The following is an 11,201-nucleotide window of genomic DNA, read 5'->3' as shown; positions in this document are numbered from 1 at the left end:
TATATCGTACTTTTTTCTTTTAAAAGGAGAAGGTTAATAAAATCAAAAATATAAATTTCATTATATTTAATTAAATGATAACATAAAACTCTCCCATAATAAAATTATAAACTATAATATAATTAACTTAATTATAAATTTTATATGTCTAACTTCTTACTTTTTATTTACCGATTATTTTTTAATTTAGTCTTGATGTGGGATGAGGAAAAAAGGTTTCAATTCATATGCGAGACAGCGAGAGCAAAGATATTTTCACTTCTAAATTTTAATAGATTATAAATATAGAGTTCTGAATTGACAACGAAATCCAATTGACCATTTTTATATCTTTTAAAATGAGAATTTGATTTTGATGTATTTGTAATATAAAATATTTTATATAATTATTTAATTATTTTTATATTTTTATAATTATTTATATAATTACTGTAAAATATAATTATTTTTGTTAACATAATATTATATAATTATTTTATATTAATAGTATATTAAAATTAATTTTTTTAAAAATAAATTATTAAATTTAACAACTTTTTCTTTTTCTTGTGTAGTAACACTTTTATTTTTATTGAATTTAAGATATGGGAAATCTTTTCTAAAATTATACTCTGAATTAAATCTTAATTTGTATTTATATATAGCATTCGTATATTTTATACAATATAAATGTTTAATCATATATATAACACTTTCTTTTTATTGAAGTGATGATACGGGGAAAATTTTTCTAAGAATATAATATGTGAAAAAAAAGAATCTTAATTTGTAAGTTGTCGTCAAATAATAATTTTTTGCATCCGTAAAAGATTGTGAAGTATAGTATCACAAACATGATTGAATCTTATATTATGATTAGTAATTTGTAAGTGAAAATATTTGATTCCTTAAAATATTAAAATATCAATACATTAAAATAATTTTTATTATAAATATGATATAATAATAGATAAATAAGTTAATTAGTAAAATACTAATATATGATCATTTTGTACGAAATTATACCTACGCTACTGATATTTATAAGTTAACTCATGGTCTCTCACATTCTTTATAGGCAAATAATGCTGTTCACTTGTTTGTATAATTATTAATTAGATTTTTGACCTATATGTAACTTCATGTATATGTTATAAGTTGACGAGGAGCCCATTATCATCATTACATTAAATATATAAATAATAAACAATTATATTTTTTCTTATTTAGAATAATTCAAATAACACACCTGAAAAGAAAACAGATTTTTATTTATTTGTTTTATAGATAGTAGGACCCGTTTTTCTTCGTTAATTATTTTTTATATGATGGATGAAATGGTGTAATACATTGATATGAGTTAAAATGGGTGTATTTCACAAATGTGATGTATAATATAAATCGTTACTCACGATTTGCATAACAAAAGAAATCTTTATTCACGATTTCATAAATCACATTTTTTTAATTAAAAAATTAAAATCGTAACTCACGATTTCTTTTTTTTTTTTTGTCTTATCTGAAATTGTAACATACGATTTCTATTAATTTTTTTTATTTTTTGTCTTATTTGAAATCATTACTTACGATTTCTTTTATCCCATATCAATGCATTACACCAAAATATCATAATATTAATGAAAAACACCCATAACAACACAATATAAAAAAAATAGCCGTTTTTCTTTACTCATTGATTGTAAATAAAACACATGGTAGGCATAGATTCTCTATTGCTCTATCTAGGCAGAGAGACGAGAAGCCAAGAACTCTGAGTTTTCCTCCTTAATAGTATCAAAAACAACTTTAACAATTATATAACATTTTTTTTATTGAAATTCGTAATTATATTGTATAGTTGTGTGTTTCAATAATTCAATCCTTTTTTGTTTAGAATTAATTTTAAAGATTATTATTGAGTGCTTGTCCTTCAGAGGTTCATGGTGAAGATTAGTGAGAGAGTGAGATAGAGATGCCGTGCCCACTTAAGCAAATGGGCCAGTGCGAGTCACTGTCAAGCTTTTGAGTCTACAGGGACATTTTGTCCTTTTTAATTGTTCTTTTTTCATCCTCCTTTTTATTTGGTGACTTTAATACTACATAACTACATATCTTAGAATTTAATTACTTCACACCTAAATGGATAACTATATTTAATTATTTATAGATCCTTTTGAAATAATAAATATTAAATAACAGAGTTGAATATTTTTATTGATTTTATGAAACACAATTAAAGTATTATATAATTTCTTTTTTCTATAATATTATTATAAATAAATTAAATCTAATATATTTATTAAAAATATTACATGATTTAGGAACTATTCAAATAAAGATGTCTAAAATATTTTTTGTAAAGATATTTTTTAGTATTATATGCAATAAAATTACGTAAATACGCCAAAGCAAAAATCGTTTCAGCAATAAGCCAGATCGTATTTTTATATAATTCGAATCAGGTTGGTTCGAACTGTATTTGTTAGTAAATCGAACCAGGTTAGTTCGAATTAGGGTTTTTTTTTTGTTAGTAATTCGAACCAGCCTGGTTCGAATTAGGAATGAAGGTAATTCGAACCAAGGTGGTTCGAATTATAGAGAGAGAAGGTTCCCATGTAATTCGAACCGGGTTGGTTCGAATTACACCAATCATAGTTCGAACCAGGCCGGTTCGAATTAGTGTGAGACTGAGCTGTATATATATGGTTCCAAACGTGAATTAGTCTCATTAGAGGGAGTAGGATGGCTAGTGAGGAGAGTTTTGTGGTTTTGGTGCACCACAGAGGATCAGAGAGTTTTCTTGTTTTGGTGCACCACAGAGGATCTGTTAATAGAAAAACTCGTTCCGGAGTAAAGTTCACAGATAAGAATCCTCTATGTATTGTCATAACATCTACGACGAGTTACGATGATCTTGTTAACGCTGTACTAATGAAGCTTGGTCTGGAGGGTGCGAAGCGGGTAAAGAAGTTTTTCTATCGCATTCCAGTCACAGTGCTACAGAATACAGTGAAGTATGATTGCTTCACGATTAACAATGATGCGGACCTGCAAGTAATGTTTCTCTGTCGGCGGCAGTTTCCGGAGGTGAGGACACCGGAGTTGTTGGCCCGGCTGGTTGATGTTGTATCCAGCTCCGGCGGTTCGAACAGGAATACGAACACTATGGCGAATGCAGCAGGTTCTAGTTCCCGGCCTGCCGTTGCTTCCTCGTCCGTCCCTGTGTACGAACCAGTGGTCCAACATGTCGCCTCCCCATCTTTCGCTGTTGACCTCAATGCCACCGAAGGCGACGAGGTAGTGGAAAGGGAAAATTTGCCGAACGCTTTAGTGGGAGTTGCACCTGTTGGCGTAGGAGACGGTTTTTTGGACGATGAAGACGAGGATGACGTCGAGCCGGATATGATTGACGATGATAGCGCTGATGATATTGGAGCGACTGGGCCTGCATTGGAGGTAGGTGGTTCAAGCTCTGGCACACAGCAGTATCCACCACATTTTTCCTCGTTGGACTTGGACGCCATGAGACATGAGGGGGTTTTAGGGCACGCTGTTGGATTCGGAGCTAGAGATGCGGAAGGGACTACTGGTCTGAGAGAGTTCTAGGTTGGTCAGCAATTCCAGGATAAAGATGAGGCCCTTTTAAGTGTGAAGACTTACAGCATCCGGCGAGGGGTACAGTACAAGGTGGTGGAGTCCGATCACCGCCGGTATGTGGGCAAGTGTTCCGAGTTTGGGAATGGGTGCACATGGTTGATTCGACTGAGTCTCCGGAAGCGCAAGGGCATTTGGGAGGTCAAACGGTACAATGGACCTCACACTTGCCTGGCCACATCCATCTCTAGTGACCACAGGAGTTTGGATTATCATGTGATTTCAACTTTCATTATGCCAATGGTTAGGGTCGATGCATCCGTGAGCATCAAGGTGCTCCTGAACGCCACGGCAGCGCACTTTGGTTTTAGGCCGACTTACCGGAGGGTTTGGATGGCGAAGCAGAAATCGATTGCCCTCATATACGGTGACTGGGATGAGTCCTACAACGACCTGCCTAGGTGGGTCTTGGGTGTCCAACTGACGATGCCTGGGAGTGTTGTGGTCCTGAAGACGAGCCCGGTTCGAGTTGGAGGACAGGTGGACGAATCTCAAGCGTACTTCCACAGACATTTCTGGACTTTCCCGCCCTGCATCGAGGCATTCCGTCATTGCAAGCCGCTAATCAGCATTGACGGCACACATTTGTATGGGAAGTATGGGGGAACGTTGCTCATCGCGATTGCACAGGATGGGAACTCCAACATTCTACCTGTGGCATTCGCACTAGTAGAAGGTGAGAATGCGGAATCCTGGACATTCTTTCTCTCACACCTTCGACAGCACGTGACCCCGCAGCCCGGTCTGCTGGTTATATCGGACAGGCACAACGGCATTAAGGCTGCGCTTGAGGCCCCTGACGGCGGTTGGCTACCGCCATCTGCGTACCGTGCATTCTGCATACGACACGTAGCGGCTAATTTTGCCCTAACCTTCAAGGGCAAAGACGCTAGGAGGCTACTAGTGAATGCGGCGTATGCGAAGACCGAGGTTGAATTTGATTACTGGTTTGATATCCTGCGATCTGAAGATCCGGCGATGTGTGACTGGGCGAACCGGATTGATTACTCGTTGTGGACTCAGCATCGTGATGAGGGGCGGAGATTCGGTCACATGACGACGAACATCTCCGAGTGTGTCAACTCTATCCTGAAGGGGGTCAGAAATCTCCCTGTAGCATCCCTGGTGAAGGCAACATATTGTAGGCTTGCGGAACTGTTTGTTCGCAAGGGGAGAGAGGCTGAGGCCCAGATGGGTACAGGACAACAATTCAGTCAGCATTTGGTGAAGTGTATTGAGGCCAACATGAAGACGGCCAGGTGCTTCACGGTGACGCTGTATGACCGGGATAACTCCGAGTTCACTGTAGCAGAGACCACTCCGACTGGTTCTTTCTCCTTGGGTACTTACAGAGTATCACTTGCCTCTCGGACATGTGACTGCGGGTACTTCCAGGCTCTTCATTTCCCGTGTCAGCACGCACTTGCGTGCTGTGCATACTCACGGGTCACCTGGACCTCTTACGTTCACAGCGTCTATCAGATTAGCTCGGTCTTCAATGTGTATCGGATGGGATTCACACCTCCCATCCCGGAGGGCTTCTGGCCACCTTACGACGGGCCCACGGTGATTCCAGACCCTGCCATGAGGCGTGCCAGAGAGGGTCGTCCTAGATCCACTAGGATACGGACGAATATGGACGACGCGGATCCGAATCGGCCAAAGAGGTGCGGCCTATGTCGCCAACCCGGACACACGCGACGTAGTTGCCCACAGGTTGGAGGCTCGTCTCAGACAGGACACCGTTAGTTTGCATGTTGTTAGTGTTAGCATTATCTACATTAGTGCGCATCTTGCTAGTCTTAGAGTTATTTAGATTATATCCCATGTTGTTAGTGTCAGTATTAATAACATTAGTGCACATGACTTTTAGTTTGATCGTTGTGAGTAGTAATGAATATGGCTTTTTTAATTATGTATTTTTTTCCTTTAAAGTTCAATCATGTATCATCCTGGTTTGTACTTTTTTTGTTATGTTATAGTCTGTTTACCTATGTTTTTTTTTTTAATTTGTGTTTTGGGACATTCATTTTGTATGATCAATGAATCTTGAAACAGTTCAGCGTTTATTTTCTCTTATTCAGTCTCACACATAGTTCGAACCGGCCTGGTTCGAACTATGATTGGTGTAATTCGAACCAGCCTGGTTCGAATTACATGCAGACATTCTCTCTCTATAATTCGAACCACCTTGGTTCGAATTACCTTCATTCCTAATTCGAACCAGGCTGGTTCGAATTACTAACAAAAAAAAACCCTAATTCGAACTAACCTGGTTCGATTTACTAACAAATACAGTTCGAACCAACCTGGTTCGAATTATATAAAAATACGATCTGGCTTATTGCTGAAACGATTTTTGCTTTGGCGTATTTACGTAATTTTCTGAGCCAGTCCATTTTTTCATTCAAATTAATTTATCTAATTTAATTTTAACAAAAATAATACGATTTAATTAATTATATGTGTTAAATTTTAATTATTAAAATATATCTTTAAAAAAAGACGTTTTTATTTGAGTGATTCTTAATTAATTTTTGTCCTTAACAAAAAATTTTGATTGGAACAAACAAGAATACAAGATATGTTTATGAAACGGAAATTGAAATTGCTGATATATATAAACTTGAGATGATGTAGAAAGGCGCTATTAAAAAGCAGAAGGAAAAGGATATATAGGATAAGTACCCTAACTAATGAGTTCGATATATTTATAATAAAAGAGAATTTTATTTTATTATTTTATTTAAGATACAATTGTTAGTTATGAATCTAACCAAATTGTACATTTATTCGTCTAAATGTAACATATATAACATTTTTTCCTAAGTTTTTGTACGCGTTCATAAAATTTAAAAGGCAAAAGAATAAATCCAGAAAACTGATTAACTTAGGTAATGAAGGAATTAATTGTGCTTTTAAGAATCACACGAAAAGCACCAGCTATATATATGCTAAAAGCATACTGTTGACTTTACATGATTGGCCTAATATAAAGTCATGTAAATTTTTACTCTCTTTTTTAATTTTTTAGTTAAAACAGGGATTAATCGAGATTCGAGATATCCATATGATAATTCGAATATCACCTTAAAATAAAAGCGACACTACTGTACAAAGATAAACATTACAATTATTTTCTCTCCTTTAATTTTCTCAAAACTAAAAATTCTTCTTTATATTATTTCCGAGTTAGAAAAAGAAGTGAATAGTGACAGAAAGGTTGCTTGGTAAGTGAGTGCGTTGGAAGCAGTCCAGCCACAATTAAAAAGAAGAGAGAAAATAAGTGAGAATTGATTATTAATTATTAAAAGGAAGATATGTAATACAAGATTTAGTTTGATGCTGAAAGATATAGTCATACTCATAGAGAAGGGGAAATTGATTTTTATAGCTGTCCACGTCAATTCAGGGTGTGAAAGGTATCGTTATCATATTTCTTAGTGGAATAAGGATTTTTTGACTAGACAAAAAAGGTGGCCGAATTTCAACGATTAAATATTTTATTAACATTATAATAACTAGTGAATTAATTGACACATTGTGTATATTTTTCCAGAAGAATATAGCAATATTAAAAATGCTTTTGTATTTATTTATATTTATAATAATGTATATAAATAGATGAAAGTGGATTATCTTTTTCTTTGATGCTTTTTGAAGTTGCATACTACACTGTTTGTCGGAAATCCACTTAGATGATGATGGCCCTTTTGAAAATGGGGGTTTTCCAATTGGTATTGAAAATGCTGGGCACAGCACAATAGCTCCATTGTGAGGACTCTGGAGACACCAAAACAAACATAACAGAAAAGTAATGGAGAGATTGAACAGAATAATGGAGAGATTAAATAGGATGTAAATTATAAGATTTAAGTAGGTTAGTCAAAATGGCAGAATATATCTGATTTTAGATGCGATAAAAAAGTGTCTTTAAAATTTAAAAGTAAATTCTATCACACTGCTATAAGACCGGCTATGCTTTATGGTACAGAGTATTGGGCAGTCAAAGGGGAACACGAATATAAGTTGAGTGTAGCAGAGATAAAGATGTTGAGATGGATGAGTGGTCATACCCAATTGGATAAAATAAGGAACGAATATATAAGGGGGAGAGTTGGAGTAGCACCCATTGTGAAAAAGATGGTTGAATCGCGTCTCAGGTAGTTTGGACATGTGAGAAGAAGACCGACAGAACACCCAGTTAGGAGGGTGGATGAGATGGAAAATGGACAAGAGGTGAAAGGCAGAGGAAGACCTAAGATTAAAAAGATCATCCATGAGGTGGTAAAATAAAATCTACATGTAAACAATTTATTTGTAGACATAATTTATGACATAGCACAATGGCATCATTTGATTCATGTAACCGACCCCAACTATTAGGACAAGACTTTGTTGTTGTTATTGTTGTGTTCAAGTTGGTGAAACACACATATATGGACAAAAATAAGGTTTTACAGGAGTACAGGAGCGTTGCCGATGCAAAACATTGTTACCGATATTATTGGCAATTTGACATTTTGCCATTGGCAGATTGTTTGCGTGTGCAACACATGTTGCTACACTAAAAATCCACGGCAACAACCTCTCTCCCTCTTAACGCCAGCACAACTCTTTCTTTCTATCTCTTTCTCTCTTTCTCATATTTTGGTTTTATCTTGAGTGATTTTTTACTAATCTTTTTTTTTTCCTTCAAACTAACTTCGCTTCTTCTTTATTTCTAACGTATATGTTAAGAGAATGAATAGCATCGAATTAAATCAATTTATATCATTTATATTTATATAGCGTATCTGTATCTTAAGATTATACATTCTAAAAAAAATTATTTTTGTTGAAATTGTTTTAAATTTTGCTAGCTTTTTTTTATCTTTTTTCATTTCACTCCTTAGGTCTCTCTTTTTGTTACTGTGTTGTGTTGTGGATGGTGTTAGTAATGTTGGTAATGGTGGTGTGATGTTATTGTTATAGTGTTAAAGATGGTTTAACACTGTTTAAATCAAAAGAAGTTAAAAGGAAAAAAATATAGAGAAAGAAAATGAATGAAAAACTTAATTTTCTTTGATCGGATAAAAAGGAAAATTGGGCGGAAAGAAATAAAATTGACGTGAAACTCATTTCCAACTTTCCACTCTATACATGTGAAGAAAACTGAGAAAAATTTGCAAATAAGGGTAAGAATCTTACCCTTTATATTATTCCACCGGAGTTTTTGTTATTATTCTTCAGCAATCATATCTTATGCCACTATATCTATGTTGGTACTAAATTTCAAAGTAAATTTCTACAAATATATATAAATATAATATGTTCAAATACACTTTGTACATTTATTCAAATATATTAATATAACAGAAATAGAAACAGCACTTGTCAATAAAGTTCTCTCTAATTTTTTATGTTTAAATACATTTTTTAGAAAAATAAAAATTTATAACAGATAATTTATATGTATATAACAGAACAGCATAAAGCCATGAACTAAAAGTAAAATCAAATTAAAAATTTGTATATGTACTTAGGCTAGGTCGAATTAAAATCAAATTAAATAATCACTAATCTAATTAAAATCAAATTAAATAATAACTTATCTAATTTGCATATTTACTGAAACAAATTTCAGTTTTCAAGGCAGATAAACATAATTTTAAGCAAAGCGAACACGGAAAGTAGGCGCTGAACGGAGGAACAAAACACAAGGTAGGGTGCAGCAGAGCCGGCAACACAACACGGACAAACTGAACGGAAGAACGAAGCACGCGAGCAAGCTGGCGACGTGAGTAGGGTGCAGCAAAGCTCACGACGAGAGTGAGGGGAGAGTTCAACAGCACCAGCGGCGCAAGTTAAGGCAGACGCGGGTAAGGTGAATAGTGCCGGCGACGGGAATGGGATAGGCGCGGCAGAGTACAACAGTGCTAGGATGCAGAGAGATTGAGATTTGAGAGAAGATGATTAGAGTTCATTGTGTTCTTCGAAGGCTGGGGGCTGTAAAATGTGATTCGCGATATGAAAGTACTGAGGCCAAGTAGGGTTGTTAATTTTGTATTTATATCTCATTAAATAAGAAATGAGTTTTATATAATTAAAAAATATTATTATTATAAATTGATAAACTTGGTTCTATGGCCAAGGATATTTTACATAGGTTGAAGGTGCAAGTAAGTCGGATAGGGTTGAGACTCAACGCGCATCCTATTCGCTTCATAGGCAAACTCGCTCTACGTCCAACAAGTAGACCCAGGTGTTTTTTTACAATCTGTATAAAACTGTATATCATACACAGAAAGTTACATTATATAAGAAATAGATAGTTCCTTGGCAAGTTGGGAATCAGAAGTGTTTTTACAGGAAGAATTCACCTTCTTATTCCTATTGAAAAACATTATTGAATATTGACCTCCATTTTTACCACTTTCTTGTGAATAAATTAAAATTTTATCAGTAACTCAACTCTATATTTCTTTTGTCTCTTCCCTGTTTGGGTTTTTATTCAAGTAGTAGAGAATTTTTTTTAAATATTTGTTATTGTTGGATGAAGTGGGTACAGTGAGAATTGAATACAGAGATAAATATGATGTTGTAAGAGAGAGATATTCTACTTCTCTCTCTCTTTTTTGTGGATTGGTTAAAGAAAAAACAATAAGGTTAGAGAAAAACAAAGAATGCTGTTTGAGTGAAAGGAGAGTGAAGTGGATGTAAAATGTAAAGGATTAAAAGTTTGTCGAATCAGATTACAATATTAGAACTACAAAAAATTAATGTGCTTTCAATGTCAACTAATCCGCGAGATGAGATTAAGAGGAAAACCGTGTTGAGGAAGAGATGAAACCAGCAACCTAAGGCGCGCGTGCTATAGCAAAAAGCAAATAGAGCCAAAGAAATTACCTAACCACCAGCAATAAAAGAGCAAGCATTGGAATAGATGGCACGGAGTGTGACACAGTGTCTGAGAAGCATAATAAAATCTTGAGCATTGTGATGATGAAGGCCGATGGGACGATGCTACAGTGATGAGGGTTGGCGGGATGAAGCGTGCTAAAACACAATCACAATCGGAAGTGAGTGTAGAGTACCTGGGATGCACCCAAACAAAATTAGGGGGAGTTGGAAAGTGAATTCAAGTTAGGTTTTGTGGTTCGGATCGAGTGTTTGTTGGTCATATTTAATCTAAAAAAAAAGAAAAAATTTACTCATCTTTTAAATTAAAAATGCATCATTTTATGTGCTAACATGTGATTTAACATGTTAGATCAGTTTTATTAACATCATTAGTAAAAAAAATAATTAAAAAATTAATGTGATTAATTTAAAATTTTGTAAAGACGGATTTAATTGAAATAATTTTTTAATTATCTATTTAAAGATTAAATGATCTTTAAAAAGATAAATTTAATTATTTACATTTGTTATAGGGTAAAAAACGCATTATGCAATTCAACCAAACCAGATTCTCATTTATCAATCAACCAAAACACACTATAATGTAATTCGAAACAACAAAATTCGAATTAGATTTGTTCATAATTCGAATCGACTTAGCTCGAATTATGACCAACCATTGCGCA

At 34.6% G+C, this 11,201-nt stretch overlaps 2 protein-coding genes across 2 annotated transcripts; both read left to right on the top strand.

The window, feature by feature from the left end:
- Nucleotides 1–2,721: 2,721 nt before the first annotated feature.
- LOC107458356 (uncharacterized) lies at nt 2,722–3,585 on the top strand. Its single transcript, XM_016076566.3, has one exon. It carries the CDS (start codon nt 2,722–2,724, stop codon nt 3,583–3,585), a length of 864 nt encoding a protein of 287 aa, XP_015932052.3.
- A 381-nt stretch (nt 3,586–3,966) lies between these two features.
- LOC127740526 (uncharacterized) lies at nt 3,967–5,382 on the top strand. The gene has a single exon (XM_052251551.1). The coding sequence runs from the start codon at nt 3,967–3,969 to the stop codon at nt 5,380–5,382; it is 1,416 nt and encodes a 471-aa protein (XP_052107511.1).
- Nucleotides 5,383–11,201: the final 5,819 nt, after the last annotated feature.

Source organism: Arachis duranensis, chromosome 7 (genome assembly GCF_000817695.3).
Source record: "Arachis duranensis cultivar V14167 chromosome 7, aradu.V14167.gnm2.J7QH, whole genome shotgun sequence".
Lineage (NCBI taxonomy): Eukaryota > Viridiplantae > Streptophyta > Magnoliopsida > Fabales > Fabaceae > Arachis > Arachis duranensis.
Note: the sequence above shows the minus strand (reverse complement) of the source record. Positions and strands in the feature narration are given on the sequence as shown.